The sequence below is a fragment of the Equus caballus genome, chromosome 1 (assembly GCF_041296265.1).
Source record: "Equus caballus isolate H_3958 breed thoroughbred chromosome 1, TB-T2T, whole genome shotgun sequence".
Taxonomy (NCBI): Eukaryota; Metazoa; Chordata; class Mammalia; order Perissodactyla; family Equidae; genus Equus; species Equus caballus.
In genome coordinates this window covers 170,257,021-170,278,852 of record NC_091684.1, presented here as the reverse complement: position 1 = coordinate 170,278,852, position 21,832 = coordinate 170,257,021, and the positions used below count along the sequence as shown (strand labels likewise).

Here is a 21,832-nt window from a genome sequence, read left to right as displayed (position 1 = left end):
CAGGCCTGGGAACAGCCTGAATAGTCAGGAAAGGCTTAGATAGACACAGTTCTGAAGGTTTCCTAAGCAGACTATGGTCTTTGTTGCTTATTGGTCATCTCCCATGCAACCGCATAACATGAGCCTCTTTCCTTCAGGAGTTGGACGGAAATTATTATGAATTTTCCCGGGATACTTTTGGGAAGTACTTGCTGTCTCTGGCTGCCCAAAGGGTCCCTGTGAGTACTGCCCAGGCCATGAGAAACCCTCCCCTCCCCCACATTTTCCTCTACAACTGATGTATCTCATACCTCAAAGCTAACCATTCAAACTCTGTACAGCACCCAGATCACCTCCCTGCTGGCTGCAACCCGCCGCCCCAGCGGTATGCTGGTAAATGTTAATCAGCCAGCAGTCTGGACAAATAAGTCTTGGTAAATAGCATTTGCTAATTTCCACAGCATAAATACCCCTTCCATAGCTGATTTCAAGCGACCAACATGATGTCAGTGGACACAGAGTTGGGAAGAGATGCTCAGTAGCACACCATTATATGGTATTTCCACAATACAGATAAAGTAGATGTTAATAAGATCAAGAGTAGATAATAGTAAAATAATTAGGAAGTGATGAGTTTTGAGTATTTATTACCTTTGTTTTTAATAGAATTTATTTGTCAGTTTATACAATTTAATAGTGGCCACCTTTAACAACTGGCTCACAAAATTCCTAAAGATTTGACAGTCAGCTCTTTTGAGCCTGAATGAGTCAGCTACAGCACATGGCTGCCCCTCCTCACCCTCGGCTTTGACGGCCCTCCAAGTCAGGGTGAAGTGGCTTCTGCCCTCCTGATGCTCTCAGAAGAGGCAGTTTTCATCCCCCTCAGAGTTCCCTCAGTTCCCCAATCCTCAGATCTCTTCTCTTGGCGTCTTGAGGTCTTTAGCATCTCGTCTATCCCTCTGTCCCCCAGTCTCAGCCCCTCGTCTTTCATCTTACAGGTGGACAGGGTCATCCTCTTTGGCCACATTATGAATGGAAGCCTGATAAATGAGGCCAAACAGCTTTTCTGGCAGCACGTGAATTCCAAGTGCCTCTTTGTTGGTGTTTGCTTAAGAAGGATATGTTACACGTAAGGATGCTCATGCTCCTTGCTGAGTGCCAGAAGATAGTGATCCATATTTCCTCTCTACCCTACCAAAGCATGGGTCACTCCCACTTGCCAGGCCCCTCCCCATCTCTGCCTCTTACCTGTATTGCACTTCAAGTGCTAGAACCTTCTCTGAAGTCTTCAGCCTAGCTCTATACTCATTTTTGGGGGTGGGGGGGGTCCACCCCAGTTCCAGCCTAGCACATAACCCTATTGAAAGTGCAGAGGTGGGGTGTCCATCCTAGAGCGTTAGGGGACAGTGACTCTGTGTTCCTGGCACTGTTTCTGATGGGTAGTACTGCTTCTTCCTTGGCCAGGTTTTCAGATTCGAATCCCAATGACGTGACACTCCTAGGCTGTACTGACGGGATTCTGAAGTAAGTACAGTATGAGCACCGAAGGGGTTGGGGGCTTTGTTAGAACATCTTTCAGAGATTATCTGTGGCATCTACTCCATTCATTGTCCTTTTTAAGCAAGGTAAAGTTTATTCCTCTTTCACAGCTGTCTAGGCATAGCAACAACACAGTGTTTACAGGGACCTAGGCACCTTCTATTTTGTCACTCCACCATCCTCAAACACTCTGCTTCCACCTCATGGTTCAAGATGGTTGCTCCAGCTGCAGCCATCATTTTTGTATTACATCTAGTAGGAAAGAAGAAAAGGAGACCTGGGAGATTGCACTGTTTGCTTTTAAGGGAACAACTCAAGGGTTGGTCATATCACTTCTAATTCATTCTATGTGGTCTGTTCCACTCTTGATCCAGAGGAAATCCCATGCTAAATTTATTTATTTATACCAAATTGACAGGAGTCTTTTTACTTTGTCTTTCTCTCTACTGCTAGCCTTGTTTTCTTCCAGGTGTTTTCATTAGGATGCTACCCATTGCCCTCAAGTCCTGTTAGGAAGCTTCATGCACATTGTTACTTCTCCAGGGATCTTTCATGGCTGGTACAAAGCTGATCAAGCCCAGACTGAGATGGCCTTAATCTTTGCACCTTCACCCAGTGCCGTTGTCCCTGGCCCAACAGAAAGCCTGTGATAACCATACACAACAGGAGGGCCTAGAGCTGGGTTTCTTCTCTGTTCCTTCATTCCCATGGCTCTGCACCCTTGTTTATTTTAAGTCTGTATTCACTGCTTGCGGTCCTCTTCTTAAAGAGCTCCAGTTGACTGGGTGACCTAACCTAGCCATATCTTTGTCTCCTTCCTCCTTGGAAGATCTTCCTGATTTGGCCTCTAGTATTCTGTTCTCGTTAATTTTGTCACTATTTATGTCAGGTTCATTGCAGAGCGTGGGGCCTCCCGTCTTCTAGAACATGTGGGCCAAATGGACAAAATATTCAAGATTCCACCACCTCCAGGAAAGACAGGGGCCCCGTCTCTCCGCCCACTGGAAGAGAATACTCCAAGCCCCTTGGCTTCTATTTCCCAGTCTCGGTCAGTCTGTGTTTCTATGTCTTTGTGAAATGGGAGTGTGTGTGGGGGCTGCCAGCAAAACTAGAGAAACTCAGGTGACTGAAATTCTGGCTGTTGAGATGCTGCTTATTCTATTCACTGAGGTGTACTTCCTCTTTCCCAGGCAGGGGTTTCTCTAACACAGGAAATTGTCAGATTGTGAGCACGCCCCTTTCTCTTCTTGGGAAAGAGTTTAGAATGTGAGGCTGGCAGCAAGCACTGCAGACATGTAGCCAGGGCTCAGGCAGAGGGCTTAGGTATACAGGCCCTGGGTTTCTCCTCCTAGATTTGCCAAATAGTAGCTTGAATCTTGGGCTAGTTGCTTAATTTCTTAAACCTATAGTTCCTTGATAAGTAAAATGGAGATAATGATTGTGCTTACCTCACAGTGTTATCATGAGCAAATAGTAAGTGTATAATAAGTATTAGCTGACACTGGAGGGGCGCATGAGAAATGGCAAATGGGGTTTAATTTCCAGAGCTCTGCAGTTGAGGCTCTGAGCAGGTTATTCTCTGGAGGCCTCTTGTCTCTCCTACCTGGCTCGTGTTCAGTGCTGAAGGGCAGTCACAGCTGTGTCTGTAGAATTGGGTTGTGGGCCTGAGCCTTAGACTGAGCCCAGCCCTCTGCTTACCCCCAGATGGCGCAAAATCCGGCTTTTCATTTCCTCCACTTTCCGGGACATGCACGGGGAGCGGGACCTGCTGCTGAGGTCTGTGCTGCCGGCATTGCAGGCCCGAGCCGCCCCCCACCGCATCAGCCTTCATGCCATTGATCTGCGCTGGGGCGTCACCGAGGAGGAGACTCGTAGGAACAGGTGTGGGGGCCACAGAGAAGAGGGGCCGGGTCAGGAAGAAGGGACTTGAGTGGTAGAACTGAGGTGGGCAGGGTTGAGGCTGCAAGAACGGCAGAGGGCTGAGGGCGGGGCATGCTCCTTGGATGCTGACAAGAGCAGCCTGCCTTCACTTTGCTCAGTTGTCAGCAAGGCCCTGTCTCCCCATTTGTGCCTATATTCCCTGATATAGTGTCCCCATAACTGTGCCTGCAGACAACTGGAAGTGTGCCTTGGGGAGGTGGAGAACTCACAGCTGTTTGTGGGGATTCTGGGCTCCCGCTATGGCTATATTCCCCCCAACTACAACCTCCCTGACCATCCTCACTTCCGCTGGGTAAGGCAGATGGCAAGTTGGAGCAGGGTCTGGGGAGGAAACCAAGTTTGGGGCAGGGGTGGGGAGTAGCCACATCTGTCAGGAACACTGGGACTATGCACAGGCAGGTCCTTGAGACTTGAAGTGAAACATAAGCAGAAGGTCCTGCAAGTGGCCAAGTCTAAGATGAGGGAATTCCTTTGAGAAGTACCTCTGGGTTGGCCAAGGATGCGAGAGGTATGAGGTAGGTCTGTTTAGGTTTTCCCATTAGATGGATCTGGGTTCTGATGTCTCTTCTGTCATTTACAGATTGTGTGGCTTTTTGGGAAATGGCTTATCCTCACCTAGCCTCAACTTCCCCGTATATTAAAGACAAAAATGATGTCTACATTGCAGGGTTACGATGAGAATTATACAGCTATTTTTAAAAATGCTCAACACATGACAGGCATTCAATAAATGTTAGCTATTAGCTATGTTTTATTGGCTTGTGTCTGGAGGGAAGGAGGAACATTACTGGGATGAAGGAGCCCTGGGGTCTTGGCACATCTCAAGGGAGGGGTTAGTGTGACCTAAGACTGAACCTGCCTGTTCTCTGCGTCTTCCTACAGGCCCAGCAGTACCCTTCAGGTCGTTCTGTGACAGAGATGGAGGTGATGCAGTTCCTGGATCGGAGCCTCCGCCTGCAGCCATCTGCCCAAGCTCTCATCTACTTCCGGGACTCCAGCTTCCTCAGGTACCTTCTCTTGCCTCTGTGCCTTGGTCTCCACAGAAGGCCAGACAGGATCAGTGGCCATGTCTTCCGTCTCCAACATTCAGAGTATAGGAAGGGGAAGCTAGAAGAGAGAAATAGGGCTCAGAGAGCTTGCCTTTGCAGCACGAAATCAGCCTCGCAGCTGAAGTCAGGAGATCTCCACGTGAGGAGTTCCTGGTAACCACAGCCAGGGCTATGGTTGGGAGTAGAGAGAGACTGGGGTCTGAGTCCAGCCCCACTCTTGGGGTATCTTTGGTGTTCAGGTCTGTGCCAGACGCCTGGAAATCTGACTTTACTTCTGAGTCTGAAGAGGCTGCACATCGAATCTCAGAACTGAAGAGCTCTCTGAACAGACAGAAAGGGATTACCTGTCGCAGGTGAGCTGGGAGGGCTAGAGAGCCCACGCGTGGAGAGATGTGGTGAGGGGAGCCAGGCCTGCTCTGACTCTGCTTGTGCTTGCTTTGCCCACAGATATGCCTGTGAGTGGGGGGGTGTGGCAGCCGGCCGGCCCTATGTTGGGGGGCTGGAGGAGTTTGGGCAGTTGGTTCTGCAGGATGTGTGGAATATGATCCAGAAGCTTTACCTACAGGTCAGCAGGAGCGACGGTGGCCAGGGGAGTGGAGAGGGAGGCGGGGTCTAGGTAGCCCTGGGTAGAAAGTAACTTGGTGGGGGCTGTGTGAGTTTTAGGCCTGGGGGTCCTGAGGACCATGGAAACATGGATAGTCACTGCCCCATGTGCCCTCAGCCCGAGGCCCAGCTGGAACAGCCAGTATCCGTCCCAGATGATGACTTGGTCCAGGCCACCTTTCAGCAGCTGCGGAAGCCACTGAGTTCTGCCCGACCGCGCCTCCTTCAGGACATGGTGCAGCAGCTAATGCTGCACCGAGGGAGGCTGAGCCTGGTGACCGGGCAGTCAGGACAGGGCAAGACCGCCTTCCTGGTATAGAGTCCCAGAGGCCTGGGCAGGAGGGAGGGAGGACTGTGTGGGCTGAGGAGGGCTGAGGAGGTGGGGCCCAGGGAGCTTGTGCATATAAAATATGACTGTGTTTACTGTTTCCTTCCCATGCAGGCATCCCTTGTGTCAGCTCTGCAGGCTCCTGATGGAGTCAAGGTGGCCCCCTTAGTCTTCTTCCACTTTTCAGGGGCCCGCCCTGACCAGGGTCTTGCCCTCACCCTGCTCAGACGCCTATGTGCCTATCTGCATAGCCAACTGCAGGAGCCGAGCGCCCTCCCCAGCACCTACCGGTGTGTATCCACCATTAGCCCAGCCTTTTTGATGCCACATGACACCACCTCTTACCCCTTACTCCTCCTTCTCCCACTGACCCTGGTCCTTCCCCTCCACACACAGGGGCCTGGTGTGGCACCTGCAGCAGAGGCTGTTGCCCAAGTCTGCTCAGTCCCTGCAATCTGGCCAGACCCTGGTCCTGATCGTCGACGGGGCTGACAGGTTGGTGGACCAGCATGGGGAACTGATCTCAGACTGGATCCCAAAGACCCTTCCCCGGGTGAGTGTGAGAAGGGGGTGTGGGTGGGATGCAGTAGGGAGGTTTGGGGCTCTTCCAACATTCTTTTCCTTTTCCTTCTACCTCCCTGCCCTTTTGCTCAAATATCACAGTGGGTGCACCTGGTGCTGAGCATGTCTACTGACGCAGGCCTAGGGGAGAGCCTTGAGCAGAGCCAGGGTGCCCATGTGGTGGCCCTGGGGCCTCTGGAGCCATCTGCTCGGGCCCGGCTGGTGAGAGAGGAGCTGGCTCTGTACGGGAAGCGTCTGGAGGAGTCACCTTTTAACAACCAGGTTGGACCTAGGTCGGGGCTGGTGGGTGTGGGGGGTGAATCAGAGCTGTGAGGACCCAGGGTGCTGAGGCTGCTGGCTGCCCCACACAGTCTTGCTCCTTTGTTTTCTTAGGAACTCTGTGCTGGGGAGAGTTGCTAACAAAATAACCGTGAGACCTTATAACATCACCCTGCCTTTTTCCCCTGGTGAACAGCCTCCCAGGGCCTGTCTGGCTGAGGAGAGGAGTAAAGCTGTGGTTATTAGGTGGGGCAGGCTAAGCTAGAGGGGCTTCCTTGAAAGAGGGGCTGGCAAGGCAGAGCAGTGTAAGGAAGGGATGGCTGTGTCCTGAAGTGATGTCATCAGGTGATGCCTGCTGGGGACACTCAGAGGAGGAGCTGCCTTGCAGTGGTCTTAGTGCTAGGGGTGGGGGGCAGCAGGCCGAGGGCTGGCTGGAGGCAGGCTCTCTGGTCCCCACGCTGAGTCCTCTGAGTCTCGTTAGATGCGGCTGCTGCTGGTGAAGCGTGGGTCAGCCCTGCCGCTCTACCTGCGCTTGGTCACCGATCACCTGAGGCTCTTCACGCTCTATGAGCAGGTCAGTTGGGGGTGTAAACCCAATCCCGATTTTCTAAGTCCTAATCCCATTTCCCATTCTCCATTCAGCTTCTTTCCTTCCCATCCCTCGACTTCTCTCCCCTCATCCTTTGTCATCTCATGATCATCCATTCCCCATCCTCATCTCACCCCTACCCACTTCGCTCTCACCCATTTCTCTTTCCTTTTGCATCATACCCCATGGCTTCTCCTGCTGCACCACCGTCCACAACCAAAGCTGCCTCTTCTCCTCTCCCTACTCGCTGAAGCCCATCTTCCTCCTTTCCCAGGTGTCTGAGCGACTCCGGACCCTGCCCGCCACTGTCCCCCTACTACTGCAGCACATCCTGGGCACCCTGGAACAAGAGCATGGCCCCAGTGTCCTTCCCCAAGCCTTGGCTACCCTTGAGGTCACACGTAGTGGTCAGTGCTTGGGGTGGATTTGGAGGCTGGGAGCTCAGGGTTGGATGACCTTGGTTCAGTTGTTTGTCTCAGTGAGCAGTGCAAGGAGGGACCAGATGTCACAGGGATGGGTACACTGTGTGGTTTGGCGAGGACCTCAGAGAGCTTGGGTTTTCAGGTCTGACTGTGGACCAGCTGCATGGAGTGCTGAGTGCATGGCGGATACTTCCCATGGGGACCAAGACCTGGGAAGAAGCAGTGGCTGCTGGTGACAGTGGAGACCCCTACCCCATGGGCCCATTTGCCTTCCTCGTCCAGAGTCTGCGCAGGTACATGTGCCCCCAGCTGAGCTCCCACTGACCTCCTGTGCCTTCTGTTTTTGAGGCAGGGCCCCGTGTGATAGCCCCTGACACCTATCTCCCAGACCCTTAATGGACTGCCACTCAAGTTACCACTATCTGAGGTGGGAATGGGAGCCCACAGCTGTGCCGGGATGCTCACTGACAGGCCTCCTCCCTCTCCCCTCCTATGTTCTCTTCCTCACATGAGGACAGTTTGCTAGGGGAGGGCCCCCTGGAGGGGCCGGGTGCCCGGCTCTGCCTCCGTGACGGGCCTCTGAGAACAGCAGCTAAAAGTCGCTATGGGAGGAGGCCGGGGCTGGAGAAGACAGCACATATCCTCATCGCAGGTGATTGCAGTCCAAGTTAACCCCAGGGTACTGAATGTGGGGCCTGGACCTGGACGCCAGGACCCCCTCACTTGTGCTCCCCATTGGCTGGCTCCCTCACCTGCCATCCCACTGGGTGGATGGCTCTTGCTGTAGCCTAAGGAATGGGATCTTTGAAAATGCTTCAGGGTTGAGCCCGTCTCAATGTCTGTTCCTATGACCACACCTGCAGCTCAACTCTGGAAGGCCTGTGACCCCGATGCCTCAGGCACCTTCCGAAGTTGCCCTCCTGAGGCTCTGGGAGACCTGCCTTACCACCTGGTGAGTCCTCAGATCCCATAGGCACCTTCTCCCAAGCAACTGCTTTGGCTGTTCTGAGCCCCCATCCCCCTTGACCACCACCACTATCACCACTGCCGTTAATTACTCTCCTCCAAAACTCCCTCTACCTTTCCCCTTTCAGTTTTCCTGCCCTCCTCCTTCAGGTCCTTTGTCCCAGCTCCTAGGTCTAGGTCCCAGTTGCACAGGCAGGGTCTAAGATGAGACTCTCGCTCCTCACCACCCTCTTACATCCCTAATGAATCCAATCTGACCTTCTCAGCTCCAGAGCGAGAACTATGGCCTTCTCACAAAGTTTCTCACCAATCTCCATGTGATGGCCGCACACCTGGAACTGGGTCTAATCTCTCGGCTCCTGGAGGCCCATGCCCTCTATGGTGAGATGAGTCACTGGATGGCTTCTTCTCTGAGATCTGGGGCTCCTGGGTGTGTTCACAGAGGGACTGCTCATGGGGAGCTATAACAGAAAGTATAGTCGAATTTCCATTGCAAGTTGAAAATGCCAAGATGGTAAGCAGGTGACTCTCGGGAGGCCTTTTGCCTAGATCTCTTAGACCAGAGTTCTCAAACTTTATTCAGTAGGTGTAAAATTTCCTGGGAAACTTGTTCAAATTGCCGATCTCTGGGTCTCCCGATTCTGGTTCCCTGGAGTGGGCCCCAAAGTTTTGTACTTTTAACAGGTGCTCCTGATGTGGGGCCAGAGGGCCATACTTTGAGACTCACCATGTTAGACAAGCTGTATGATTGTATTTGGTGCTGGGGTTAAGGGGGGTCCAGGCTGGCTCCCCAGTGACACTCTGCATCTCTTCTATAGCTTCCTCCATCCCTGAAGAGGGCCAGAAGCTTCCTGAGGCTGATGTTGCTGTATTTCACACCTTCCTGAGGCAGCAGGCTCCAGTCCTCAGCCAGTACCCCCTGCTGCTGCCCCAGCAGGCAGCCAACCAGCCTCTGGACTCACCCCTTTGCCTCCAGGCCCCCCAGCTCTCCCAGCGATGGCACCTACAGCGCATGCTACGATGGCTTAATAAACCCCAGACCACGAGGGGCCAGCAAACGTAAGACCCTTGACTCTAGACTCCGATGAGCCCCCCAGAGAGCAAACTGCAGCCCTTTCTGAAACTAGAGAATAAAGGGCAGACCAGAGTCCCAGTGAAGGGGAGATTCAGGCACAGAAATGCAAAAATGAATTCCTGTTCACTTCCTTCCCCTCATCCCTCATTTCCTTCCTTTCTTCCTACTTTTCTCTAGCACCAGCCTCTCTCTGGCAGTTTCCTCATCCCCAACAGCCGTGGCCTTCTCCCCTAGTGGGCAAAGAGCAGCTGTGGGCACTGCCAGTGGGACAGTTTACCTGCTGGACCTGAGAACCTGGCAGGTATGACACTCAAGGTTGGGCAGAGTTTACCTTCCAAAAAGCCTCATGGGTTGCCCTGAAGCCCTAGACCAGCTAAACCCAGCTGTCATCACCCTGTTTGATTCAGCAACTTTATTTCCCTCACATCAGGTCAAAAGGGCTTGGTCAAAAAAGTCAATCACATGAGGGCCAGCCCAGTGGCTCTGCTTTGGCTGCCCGGGGTTTGCTGGTTCCAATCCTGGGCACGGACCTACGCCCTGCTTGTCAAGCCATGCTGTGGCAGGCATCCCACATATAAAGTAGAGGAAGATGGACACAGCTGTTAGCTCAGGGCCAATCTTTCTCAGCAAAAAGAGGAGGATTGGCAAGAGATGTTAGCTCAGGGCTAACCTTCCTCAAAAAAACCCAAACAAACAATCACATGACAAATATTTGCTGCATACCTTCCATTCAAGCCATTGTGCTAAGCATTGCAAGGAACATGGGGCTTAGGACATTGTCTTTGCCCACCAAGCGGTCAGTCTTGTTGAGAGATATACAAGATAAAAAGCAACTGAAACATGTGACATAGATGAGAGCTGAGTGAGTTGTGCCATTTCAGGAGGACATAGGACAGAGAAGGGCAGGCATCCTGGGTTTAGTGAGAGACATAGGGAAAATGTTTCCTGTAAATGGCTGGGAATGACAGCAGCAGAGGGTGCTTAAGGGAGGGTGACAGCAGATTACACTGGAGAGGTGGATCCCACAGCCACTCTCTCTCCATTTCCCGCCCATATCACCCCTACTCCATATATATGCACACTCCTCAGACCTGCCAAAATCCTCTGTGACTTGGGTATATGTATGGGGTTTGGAGTAGGGGAGATGTTGCCCCACTTGGATCATGAGGCCCCACTTGAGCTTGAGCTTGGCCTTGGTCTGGAGTGGGGTCCAAGGATTTGCACTTTTAATAGGTGTTCCTGGTGTGAGACCAGAGGCCACATTTATGTGGAGAGCCAAGGGCTCCAGCCCTTCTTTCCTTGGCCTCCTTTGTGGTTGGGGCTTGGAATGCTACACAGTGGGGTCAAGGGAGTGTCCTGAGTGTGCTTCCCCACTCACTCTCACAGGAGGAGAAGTCTGTGGTGAGTGGCTGTGACGGAGTGTCCTCTTGTTCATTCCTCTCGGACAATGCCCTCTTTCTTACTGCCTTCGACGGACTCCTGGAGCTCTGGGACCTGCAGCACGGTTGCCGGTAAGGGGACCTCCCCCATGTCTTGGAGTGAGGGCCTTCCCTGTTTCTCGAAAGCCCCTCTGGAAAGGAGAGAGCCTGTGGCTGGGGAGCCCAGGGGCCTGACTTTATCTCCCTGGCATAGGGTGCTCCAGACCAATGCTCACCAGTACCAAATCACCAGCTGCTGCCTGAGCCCTGACAACCGGCTGCTGGCCACCGTGTGCCTGGGAGGATGCCTCAAGGTAATGACCAGGGCACTGTGGGAGTCAAAGTAGCCCTAAACTCCGAGTCAGCCCCCTGAAGTTGTTCTCTTAGCATGGCAGAGGTTGAGGGCAGGAGACTGGACAAGGTGGCCTCTGGGCTCTGCAGTTGAGAAGCTCAGGCATCTGTATTCAGCACCCTGAGTTTTCTCCTCTTTCCTCCAGCTCTGGGACACAGTGCGTGGCCAGCTGGCCTTCCAGCACACCTGTCCCAAGCCCCTGAACTGCGTTGCTTTCCACCCAGAGGGGCAGGTAGTAGCCATAGGCAGCTGGAGTGGCAGTTTCAGCTTCTTCCAGGTGGACGGGCTCAAAGTCACCAAGGTGAGAAGGTCCTGCACAACCCTGGGGGAGGAAGCACAAGAGGGTGGGAGTGGAAGGTGTTACTGTGAGCCTGTGTTGAGAGCAGGCCCTGACATTTCAATTCTACCTCCCCGTGCAGGAACTAGGGGCCCCAGGGGCTTCTGTTCGTACCTTGGCCTTCAATGTGCCTGGGCAAGTTGTGGCTGTGGGCCGGCTAGACAGGATGGTGGAGCTGTGGGCCTGGAAAGAGGGGGCAAGGCTGGCTGCCTTCCCTGCCCACCATGGCTTTGTTGCTGCTGCCCTTTTCCTGCGTGCTGGGTGCCAGTTACTGACGGCTGGAGAGGATGGCAAGGTCAGGTTACCTAGTGCTGGTGGAGGCTTATGAGGAGGGGCCAGCAAAGGCAGGGAATATTTGGGTGAGGGTGGGAGCTTTGTTGAGACTGGAGGAGCTTGGCTGGTGCAAGTCACAGGGAGAGGGATGATGGTATGTGCCTGGGCAGCTCTCTGGAGAAGAGTCTCAGGGAGGAGGAATTTAATGGGGTGGCTATAACTCTGGGGGTGGGGAGCAGTGGGGTATCTTTAAACCTTTTTCTCGGCTCTCAGGTTCAGGTGTGGTCTGGGTCTCTGGGTCGGCCCCGGGGGTGCCTAGGTTCCCTCTCTCTCTCTCCTGCCCTCTCCGTGGCGCTCAGCCCAGATGGTGATCGGGTGGCTGTTGGGTACCGAGCAGATGGCATTAGGATCTACAAAATTTCTTCAGGTACTGAAGGGAGAAGGGATGGGGTGTTTGAACCCCTTCCCCTGACTGGTTTCCAAGTGCCTTCCTCTCTTGTTTTCCCTCTTTCTCTAGGTTCCCAGGGGGCTCAGTGTCAAGCTCTAGATGTGGCAGTGTCTGCATTGGCCTGGCTAGGCCCTAAGGTGCTGGTGAGCGGCGCAGAAGATGGCTCCCTGCAGGGCTGGGCACTCAAGGAAAGCTCCCTTCAGTCCCTCTGGCTTCTGTCCAGGTACCAGAGGCCCATGCTGGGACTGGCCACCTCCCAGGAACTCTTGGCTTCTGCCTCAGGTACTGCTGGGCAGTGGGCAGGGCAGTGAATCATTGTTCCTTTTAAATATGCTAATACTTTCCTCCAATATATGTGTATATGTATGCATGAGGATACATACAAGTGTGTGTATATATATATCCTGGGACCTCTTTGCAGTCCCTGTAATCCTCTGAGTTTCTGCCCAGTGGGAGACTTTGCTATATAAAGGGATGGGTTTCCCTTAGGAGGAGAGAGAGAGATGTTGAGGTGAGAATGCAGAATGGCCTTCATCTGCTCCAGGGAAGACGCTTGGCTAAAGTGAAGAGGAGGGTGTGGAGGTGCAGCAGGGAGGTAAAGAGAGACAGCTGCAGAGCCTGAGCAGGGAGTGCCTTACATCCTGTCCTGTGCACCCACTTGATGACTGACCCTTCATCAGTGGAGGCCCGGGGCCTCTCCACAGCCTTGTGATTCACTGTGTCCCTCCCTGGAGCTGCCTCCTCAGACCTCACCCTCAGCGCCTGTGATTGCCTCTGTCTTTGGCCTCCCAGGCCTGTCTTGCTTCCTTTTTCAAGGAATCTTCCCCTCTCTCTGTTTCCAATGCAGAGGATTTCACAGTGCGGCTGTGGCCAAGGCAGTTGCTGACGCTGCCACAAAAGGCAGAAGACTTTCCCTGTGCCACTGAGCTCCGAGGACACGAGGGCCCCGTAAGCTGCTGTAGCTTCAGTACTGATGGAGGCAGCCTGGCCACTGGGGGCAGGGACCGGGTGAGCCACAGAAGGATGCAACCCCTGGGCCCTCCTCCTCTGGCCCCAGCACCCCCAGGCCCCACAGCCTCTCTGGTTCCTAGATTCCTGAACAGTCCATTTCCCTGCTTCCTCGGCTTTCTGCTTTACCAAACCTCCTATGCTGGATCTGTGCACCTCCCTTCCTTGATACTTTCCTTGAGACTTCTTTCCTGAGATGTCCCTGGTGCTCCTACCTCCCGCCTATGGTTCTGACGGCTCCCTCTCTTGGGACCTATCCAGAATCTCCTCTGCTGGGACGTGAGGACACCCAAAGCCCCTGTTCTGATTTGTTCCTTCTCTGCTTGTCACCGTGACTGGGTCACTGGCTGTGCCTGGACCAAAGACAACCTACTGGTGAGTGAAGGGATGGGAGTGGCACAAAGCTCAGCAGGGTTCCTGGGAGAGGATGACATTCCCATCTCATCCTTTTCCCAACACCAGTTTGTAATTGTAATAGCTAACATTGATTGAGCACAGAGTATGAGCCAGGCATTGGATTAAGCCCTGTGCATACGTTGTCTCATTTCATCTTTACAGCACCCTGTAAAGTATATACCACTATTATCTCTGTTTCACAGACAAGGATATTGAGCTCAGATAGATTAAAGAAATTTCCAAGGTCATGTAAGTAGCGAAGCTGAGTCAGTACACTTTCTGATAAGAAAGTCCATATTCTTAACAAGAACGCAGAACTGTCTGCCCCAGGGCTTAGGATGCCCTGACCCTGCAGGTAAAGGGTACTGCTCTGATTTCTTTGGTCCTAAGGCAACAATGAGTCTCAAATTATGTGCTCAGTGTTGGTGAAGCCTAGTTTTCTAGTGCAGAGTGCTCACGTTGTTCTCTAAAAGAGAAGAGAAAGGAGTGAGTATAATATCAGTTGAATAGACTTGTCATATTCTGCCCCACCCCTGCCTTCTGGGCAGCCAGATCTTTCCTTGGCATTGCAGACTTTTCAGCTTTGTCTGAGTTTGTTGACTGACATTATGTTAATAACAACGACAATAGCTACTATTTATGCACTGCTCACTCTGTACAAGGCAGCATGCTGAGTCCTTTATAAAGATGCATCAGCACCACAGCAACAATATCAGATAGGTACACTGTTATTATCCTTGTTGAATAGATGAGAAATCTAAGGCTCCAAGAGATGAGCTTGTTCCAGGTCATGAAGTAATGAATGGTGGAGCTCGGATTTGAACCCAGGACAGCCCATGCTCTTAATCACAAGGCTTACTGCCCTCCACGCAACATAATAAACTTACAAAAATGCTGGTGGGATGGTGATAACTCCGCTCCTCTAACCTCTGACTCTGCAGGTCTCTTGCTCCAGCGATGGCTCTGTGGGGCTGTGGGACCCAGAGTCGGGACAGCAGCTTGGTCAGTTCCTGGGTCATCAGAGTGCCGTGAGCGCCGTGGTGGCTGTGGTGAGAAGGCAATGGAGAGCTCACCGGGGGTCTCTGGGAAGGCTAAGGGGGCTTCAGGAGACTGGATGCATTGGGTATCTAATCCCAAAGGCAAAAGAAGTATAAAGAATGAGATGTTTGGGCCTGGATTAGAACCAGATTAGGATATTAAGGCTGAGGGTTGGTGTGAAGGGAGGGAGGGCTTGAAAACACATCTTAGTATCATGACCTTGTGGTGGGGTTGCAGTCCTGAGCCTCCCAGCCTCACTGTCCCGGAGTTTTCCTCACTCTTTGATGTCTTCTAAGCCCCTAATACTTAGCCCACACATCTGTAGCAGAAGTCCTACTTCCCATGTCCTGCTCAGTGTGACTCTGCTCTGATCCTGTGCTCTGGGGCAGGAGGAGCATGTGGTGTCCGTGGGCCGGGATGGGACCTTGAAAGTGTGGGACCATCAAGGCGTGGAGCTGACCAGCATTCCTGCTCACTCAGGACCCATCAGTCAGTGTGCAGCTGCCCTGGAGCCCCGTGCAGGTGATGATATGTCAGCCACCTTCCCTTCCTTGCTGCCTCTTCCCGTCTCCCCTGCCTCTGACTCAGTCTCTTGCCTTATCAGCTGGCCAGCCTGGGTCAGAGCTTCTGGTGGTGACTGCTGGACTGGATGGGACCACACAGTTGTGGCATCCACTCTTGGTGAGTTCCCTGAAAGGTTTGGGCTGGGGGGAGCTGGAGAGGGTATGTGGTACAACCTCTGTTGTGTCAACCCCCTACTGTCCTATCTCCATCCTGTCCTCCTAGGTGTTTCAAACACACACCCTCCTGGGACACAGTGGCCCAGTCAGTGCAGCTGCTGTTTCAGAAACCTCAGGCCTCCTGCTGACCACCTCAGAGGATGGTTCTGTACGGCTCTGGCAGGTACCTAAGGAAGCAGGTGAGTAAGGCATGGAGAGAGGCAAGGTATGAAAGAGGGGTATGTTAGTGGGACCAAGAAGGTCAAGGGTAGGCTGATATGTCCTCTTGAATCCCAGCAATGGTCCAACTCCTAATAAATTACTTCTTTCTTCTCCAGATGACACGTATATACCGAGGAGTCCTACAGCCATCACTGCTATGGCCTGGGCCCCAGATGGTTCTTTGGCAGTGTCTGGGAATCAAGCTGGGGAACTAACCTTGTGGCAGGAAGCTAAGGCTGTGGCCACAGCACAGGTAAGTTAGGGCACCCTCAGTTCTTTGTCTATGTGCATTCTGCCCTGGCTAGGTATTTAATAGTACGTGCTGGGGTTAGACCTTGCATAGGTGCCTGGGAAAGGACAGAGGGTTAGTCCTGGCTCTTCAGAAATACTGATATGAGCTTGTATTCACCAGGCTCCTGGCCGCATCAGCTCTCTAGTCTGGTACTCGGCACACACCTTGATTGTTCTCAGTGCTGATGAAAAAGTCAGCGAGTGGCAAGTGGAATGGCAGAAGGATTCAACACCCGGAAATTTCAGGTGAAATGAGGCAGCTGGGTTATTGTGATAGGAACAGGATCTCCTTACACCCAGGATTTTGCCTCCCTCCAGTGTCAATTTAAATAATAATTATCAAGTGCCTGCTTTATGCTAAGCCCCGGGCCAAGCAGTGTGAACCAGATTGAAATTTATTGTTTAATTAAGGAAGCTCACACTGGAGGAATGTGCATGTACATAAACTGCCAACAATATTCAGAGTGATTAATGCTATAATAAAGACATCTATATATATAAGATTACTGGGGCTGCAGAATTTTAGAAATTTACGGTTTACAAAAGAGTTACTATTTGAGGTTGGGCTTCAAGGATGAACAGGAGTTTTCTGGACCAGTAAGGGAAGGGAATGGTGTTTTCGGAAGAGGAAGTAGCGTTAACAAAAGCCATGGAGGCCTGAGAGTGCATGGTGTATTCTGAGTATAGCCAGGTCTTTGGGTTCTTGGTGGCAGTGGGAGGGTAGGGAATTGGACTGAAAACATAAACTGGGGTGAGGCTATAGAGGACACAGAGCTAAGAACTTTGAGCAGAATAATTATCTGAATTTTGAAAGGGAACTCTGGTGGCACTATGAAGGATGGATAGTAGAGAGATACTAAAGGCAGGGAGGCCACTTTTACAGCTGTTGCCATGGTCCAGGGGGACATAACGTCGGCCCTGAGCTGGGCAGTGAGGATGAGAAGGAGAGGCAGAGATTCAAATGTGTTACAAGTAGAATCCACAGTGCTTATGGGGCAGTTGGAGGTCAGGAGAGAAGGAAAAGACAAGAATATGAGAGATTCCTAGTTTGAGCAAGTAAGGGGATGGTGATGATGAATACTGATGTAAGAAAAACATAAAGAGGGAGAGAATATGTAGGGAAGGTCATGCATTTTGTTTTATACTTCACTCCTGAGGAATTTGTGGGGAACTGAGAAGCCTGAGAGAGGTACACTAAAGTAGGATCTTCCTTTGTCCATGAACCTGTTTCGAGCTAGTCTTCACCTGAAACAAGTTCTGCAGGAGGACTTAGGGTTCCTGACGGGTATGGCCCTGGCCCCTGATGGACACTCCCTCATCTTGGCCAAAGCGGATTTGCATTTACTGCGCATGAAGCCAGGGGATGCTCCCTCTGAAATCTGGTAAGAGCCAAAATGCTGTTTCCTCTCAGGCTAGAGAAAGAGGAAAAGTGGGTTAGTGGTTACCCTGAGACTGGGTCTAACTAACAAAACACTGGGGTCTAACAGAGGCTCAGCTTCCTTCTTTTTTATAAACCAGGACCAGTTTTGGAGAACATCCTATCATGTTGTCCACCCACCAGGACTATGGTGTGTTCATCCTACAGCCAACGGCCTCTGGAGCTCTTTCTGTCTTAGTAAGTCCTGTTTGAGTGTGTGTTAAACGTTTGTCCAGGATCAATATTTTAAACCTTGGGGCCATCATGGAGAGTGAGAAGAAGGGAAAGGCATTAGGATCCAAATCCCTGTCTCTTCCTTCAGCTGGAGCAGCTCTACTTAAGAGCATTCTATACGGGGTTTCCCTTTCAGATTTCATTGTTATAAAAAAGGATTCTAGTGTTTAAAACATGATGGGAAACCATAAACATAGGAGTTTTCTTAATTGCATTTTGTTATGTCTCTCTTGTCTTGCCACTGTTTTAGCAGTGTCTGGAATGATACAGACATATCTCATAGACATAATGTTGGGCAAAAGAAGGCAGACATAAAAGAGTATGTACTACATGATTTCACTTAAATGAAGTTAAAGAACAAGCAAAACTAATTTATGGTGACAGAAGTCACAATATTGTTCAATTAGTCTGTCACACTGATTGTTCTGGTGCTCTGGTATTGACTACAAAGGGGTCCACTTTCTGTGGTGATGGAAAGGTTCTACAACTTGATCTCGGTGGTGATTGCATATACACGTGTAAACATTTATAGAGGTGAACATTTAAGATTTGTGCACTTTACTGTATCTAAATTACAGTTAAAAAAAGAATCCTAACCAGCCTAGAGCAAAAAACAGTTGCTTTGGCTGGCTAGGGTTAAGTGATACAAGTAGACTGAACAAAATGATCTATCCTTTCACAGAGGCAGAAGGAATCAGGAGAGTTTGAAGAGACATTGGACTTTTGTGTGAACTTAGAGAATCCTGGTGGGACCCTAACATTGGTAACTCAGGCCAAGCCTGAATCTGGTGAGTGGTAATGAGAGGACCTGAGGAGTTTAGAGATGGCTTAGGGGAGGATGGTGGATCCCTCGAAGCCTGAAGCCTGGCTCTAACTCTGCCCTTGAAATGGCAGAGTCCTCGTTTTTGTGTGCCAGCTCTGATGGGATGCTATGGAACCTAGCCAAATGCACCCTTGAAGGACAATGGACCACAGATAACATCTGGCAGAAAGAAGCAAAAATGCCTGAAACCCAAACTCCGGGGACAGACCCATCCATAGATACTGATGTGGATAGCTGGCCCAGAACCACAGATCTAAAGACACAGCAGCGAAGAAAGGTTAGTTTCAGGGAAAGTTCACAAATATAGGGGAGGAGGCTCTAGGTCTGACCCAGCAGACTTTGATGCTTCCTTGACTGAGGAGGGCCCACTGAGGACTCACCATATTGCTTCCCCTTCCTCTCTCAGATTCACTCGGGCTCTGTCACAGCTCTCCATGTGCTGCCTGAGTTGCTGGTGACAGCTTCAAAGGACAGAGATGTTAAACTATGGGAAAGACCCAGTATGCAACTGGTAAGTGTGTATGTGCAAGGAGGACTAAAGGGATGTCACAAGAGAGCAAACTTGGGATAAGAAAGGACAAAAGAGCAAAATTCTGTTTTCTTCTAGCTTTCTTGCAATAATGTGTGACTAACCTGTTTCTAAATAAAGGCATTAATGTGAGAGAAAAACAAGTTAATAAGGAGGCCCTCGGCGTATCTCTCATCACCCCTGTTTTTGTTCCCATTGTAGCTGGGCCTGTTTCGATGTGAAGGGGCAGTGAGCTGCCTGGAACCTTGGCTGGGTCCTGACTCTATCCTGCAGCTCGCAGTGGGAGACATGCAGGGCAATGTGTACTTTCTGTCCTGGGAATGAAGGCACCACTTATGCCAGAGATGCAAAGCCTGAAGATACCACTGGCTACTTTCTCAATAAAATTATAAAAATAAAGTGTCAGAAAATCTCAAGTGCAGTCCTGCCTGTGTTCTTATGTGGATTTGGACCAAGAGGGAAGAATATGGACATTCTAATGTTTCTTTTCTGATTTAACATTAATACTTATTAGAAGTACAAGAAAGGGAACCAGATCTTTAGTAGATATTCTTGGAAAGGAGCCTTTTGAATTCTTGTGTCATCACGGCCCCAGGATCTTAAGATACCATTCCTGCCAGGAGGAGGAATGAAAGTGATGTTGGCCAGCACTTAGTTTGAGTAGAGAGCTAAAGACCTCTCACTTGGTCAAGAAAGAATAAAGGAAGGAGGAGTGAGTCCAGTGCCCTTAGAAAGAACTGGGAGAGAACTAGCACAACTCTAGGTGCCTCTCCCAGAAACAGCCCCATCTACTCAGAACTCACTGCCCAGATGAGAGGTGGGAAGCCAGGGCTGAAAGCACAAGGAGCCTTCTGGCTTTCACAACCTCTGACAGAGCAGCAGCAGCCACTTGACTTGCAAGGATTAGTCAATATAGTAATTTGCATTCTTGGAAGAGATCGTGAAAGTCTCTCTCTCTCAAACTGAAGTTCACAGATTAAAACGACTTGAAAGGTGGAAGAATCATACTCATGGACTTACCATGGACTGTGATCCTCTTAAGTAAAAGTTCTAGAACCTTCTTATTTTCCTGTAATTCTATCTTATAGGAGAAGAAGTTCCCTGAGGCCTTTTTTTCTAAGGGTTAAGGAAGGGTTAAGAGTCTTCTGTGTCCAGGAATTCAGGGACTTGTATATGATAAGGCAAGGCTATTATAAGATTTTCTTCTGGGTCGACAGGGTTCTCTCAGAGAAAATGCTACTGCTCTCTGGTCTAGAAATGAGTTTTGAGGATTTGGGGAGTTCAGGGGTACTAAGTTTTGTTCTCACTTTGCCCTGATTCCAGGTTTTACATAGAGAAATCACCTGAGGGACCTTACCTTATTTTACCAATACCTCATGGTCTCGCTTAGCTAGAGGATAAAGACATAGGAATGCCATCAGCTGATAAGTCGAATCATAAGTCATGCTTCTATCTTGTCTCCTGTGCCTCATGAAGGGCTCTAAACATACTTTCTAGACCACCTCCTCCACATGTACCTTGTGACTAGAAGTCCAAGTTAAGGTAATTGAAATTTATGAGTCACAGCACGACCCAGAAATGCTACAGAGAACCATAGCCTGGCATCATCCTAAAAGTTGCTGGTTTCAATCTTTTGCCTTTTGCTTCCCTGAAAGCATGGACCAAGGACAGGAGGGAGTCCTAGATGTCTGTCTTCCATGCTCTAAAAGTTCTACAAAAGTACCCCAGTTAAGGCTGGAGGAATGGGGATGGAGAAAGTTAAGCAAAGGCTAATTTGCTCAGTAGACTCAGCCTCGTTGGCCAGATCCACTTGAAGGTTTTTTCTGTCTTTCTTATCTTGGACTGATACAGCGAGGTAGTATAATGGCTGTGAGTTAAGATAAGAAGAGACTCTAGGTAAAAGTGAACACGTGCCCAAAGGAGTTGAAGGGAAAACCAATTTAGGTTTTACATTGACATCTCCGAATTCTCGCCGTTAAACAGGATTTCAATGTCTCCTAGTTACTAGATGAGTTCCACAATGATAGCCATTGCACTGTGGGATTATGGACACTGGAACAATCTTTTCTTTCCCTACGCATTGGCAAAAGCAACTTTTTCATATACCAAATTTTTATACATCTGTTTTTTTACATATCTATGCACATTCTGTTTTTGAAATCTAGAGCAGAGCTACTCAAAAGTTTGGTGTGTGGACCCGTGCCAGTCCACAAATTGTTAATGGTGCACAATGAGATAAGTATAGAAGTTGAGACAAAGCATTTAGAAACTGTTATAGGAATTTGAAAAGTAATCTTAATATTTGACAGATATAATAATAAAAACTGAGGCTTATATCTTGTATGCTTTTCATTTCATTTTCCTAGTAAATCATTTCTATTATATTTTACAAAAGTATTGTTCCATGACAGATCAGAAATTTAAAAAAAACCAACAACTGGTCCTTCATCACAGAAGGTTTGAGTAGCCACTACTCTAGAGAGACTGGGTAACAAAGTGGCTAAAAGCATGGACTTGAATAGGACTGCCTGAGTTCAAATTTCCATGCCTCCCTTTCTCCATTTGTAAAACAGAATAAGAATGGTGCCTACTTCATGGGGATATTGGGAGGATTAAATGACTGAAGATGTGTTAAACACTTAGAACAGTAGCTGACACTTAGTGGTATGTGTTCAGTAAGTGCTAGCTTGACTGCTGTTTTACTTTTCCAACAGTCCAAGTATCACTGTTGTTCTTCCTCAATAATGTCTTGATTATTGGTATGTATTTAACTGGTCAGATAAACTCTGGACTCAATTCTTCAGTTTTCAAAATGTATATATGGGGAACTGATATTCTTTCAAATACCTGATCTTGCCATCCAGGACAATGGGTGTGTTTTGTATCAGTTAGGATATTGAGGTTATGACTTGGTAACAACCCCAGAATGTCAACAGCTTAAAATAGCAAAGATGTACTTTTTTCACTTGTGCCACATTCACATTGAGGGTCAGTGA

The 21,832-nt window shown here is 50.0% G+C and overlaps 1 protein-coding gene across 9 annotated transcripts in view; it reads left to right on the top strand.

Annotated features, from left to right (window-relative positions):
* The window catches only part of TEP1 (telomerase associated protein 1), a 41,685-nt gene extending 22,433 nt beyond the window's left edge, over positions 1-19,252 (top strand). For 7 of the 9 annotated variants that reach the window (XM_070272563.1, XM_023620945.2, XM_005603176.4 and 4 more), the window contains exons 15-55: positions 138-218; positions 978-1,108; positions 1,444-1,503; positions 2,408-2,566; positions 3,223-3,399; positions 3,631-3,751; positions 4,342-4,466; positions 4,748-4,861; positions 4,956-5,073; positions 5,230-5,424; positions 5,554-5,729; positions 5,836-5,992; positions 6,103-6,282; positions 6,761-6,853; positions 7,143-7,275; positions 7,433-7,583; positions 7,809-7,942; positions 8,154-8,242; positions 8,523-8,637; positions 9,075-9,315; positions 9,509-9,632; positions 10,718-10,842; positions 10,964-11,063; positions 11,247-11,402; positions 11,521-11,733; positions 11,985-12,138; positions 12,229-12,441; positions 13,007-13,167; positions 13,429-13,542; positions 14,505-14,612; positions 14,991-15,123; positions 15,206-15,282; positions 15,388-15,520; positions 15,659-15,795; positions 15,955-16,079; positions 17,072-17,215; positions 17,352-17,448; positions 18,167-18,272; positions 18,379-18,584; positions 18,714-18,818; positions 19,038-19,252. In XM_070272563.1, the coding sequence (XP_070128664.1) occupies positions 138-218; positions 978-1,108; positions 1,444-1,503; positions 2,408-2,566; positions 3,223-3,399; positions 3,631-3,751; positions 4,342-4,466; positions 4,748-4,861; positions 4,956-5,073; positions 5,230-5,424; positions 5,554-5,729; positions 5,836-5,992; positions 6,103-6,282; positions 6,761-6,853; positions 7,143-7,275; positions 7,433-7,583; positions 7,809-7,942; positions 8,154-8,242; positions 8,523-8,637; positions 9,075-9,315; positions 9,509-9,632; positions 10,718-10,842; positions 10,964-11,063; positions 11,247-11,402; positions 11,521-11,733; positions 11,985-12,138; positions 12,229-12,441; positions 13,007-13,167; positions 13,429-13,542; positions 14,505-14,612; positions 14,991-15,123; positions 15,206-15,282; positions 15,388-15,520; positions 15,659-15,795; positions 15,955-16,079; positions 17,072-17,215; positions 17,352-17,448; positions 18,167-18,272; positions 18,379-18,584; positions 18,714-18,818; positions 19,038-19,160 (5,604 nt within the window). In that variant the 3' untranslated portion in view covers positions 19,161-19,252. The remainder of the gene's footprint in view (positions 1-137; positions 219-977; positions 1,109-1,443; positions 1,504-2,407; positions 2,567-3,222; positions 3,400-3,630; positions 3,752-4,341; positions 4,467-4,747; positions 4,862-4,955; positions 5,074-5,229; positions 5,425-5,553; positions 5,730-5,835; positions 5,993-6,102; positions 6,283-6,760; positions 6,854-7,142; positions 7,276-7,432; positions 7,584-7,808; positions 7,943-8,153; positions 8,243-8,522; positions 8,638-9,074; positions 9,316-9,508; positions 9,633-10,717; positions 10,843-10,963; positions 11,064-11,246; positions 11,403-11,520; positions 11,734-11,984; positions 12,139-12,228; positions 12,442-13,006; positions 13,168-13,428; positions 13,543-14,504; positions 14,613-14,990; positions 15,124-15,205; positions 15,283-15,387; positions 15,521-15,658; positions 15,796-15,954; positions 16,080-17,071; positions 17,216-17,351; positions 17,449-18,166; positions 18,273-18,378; positions 18,585-18,713; positions 18,819-19,037) is intronic. The other 2 variants (XR_011440396.1, XM_023620964.2) reach the window with 2 other exon arrangements.
* The last annotated feature ends 2,580 nt before the right edge of the window (positions 19,253-21,832 follow it).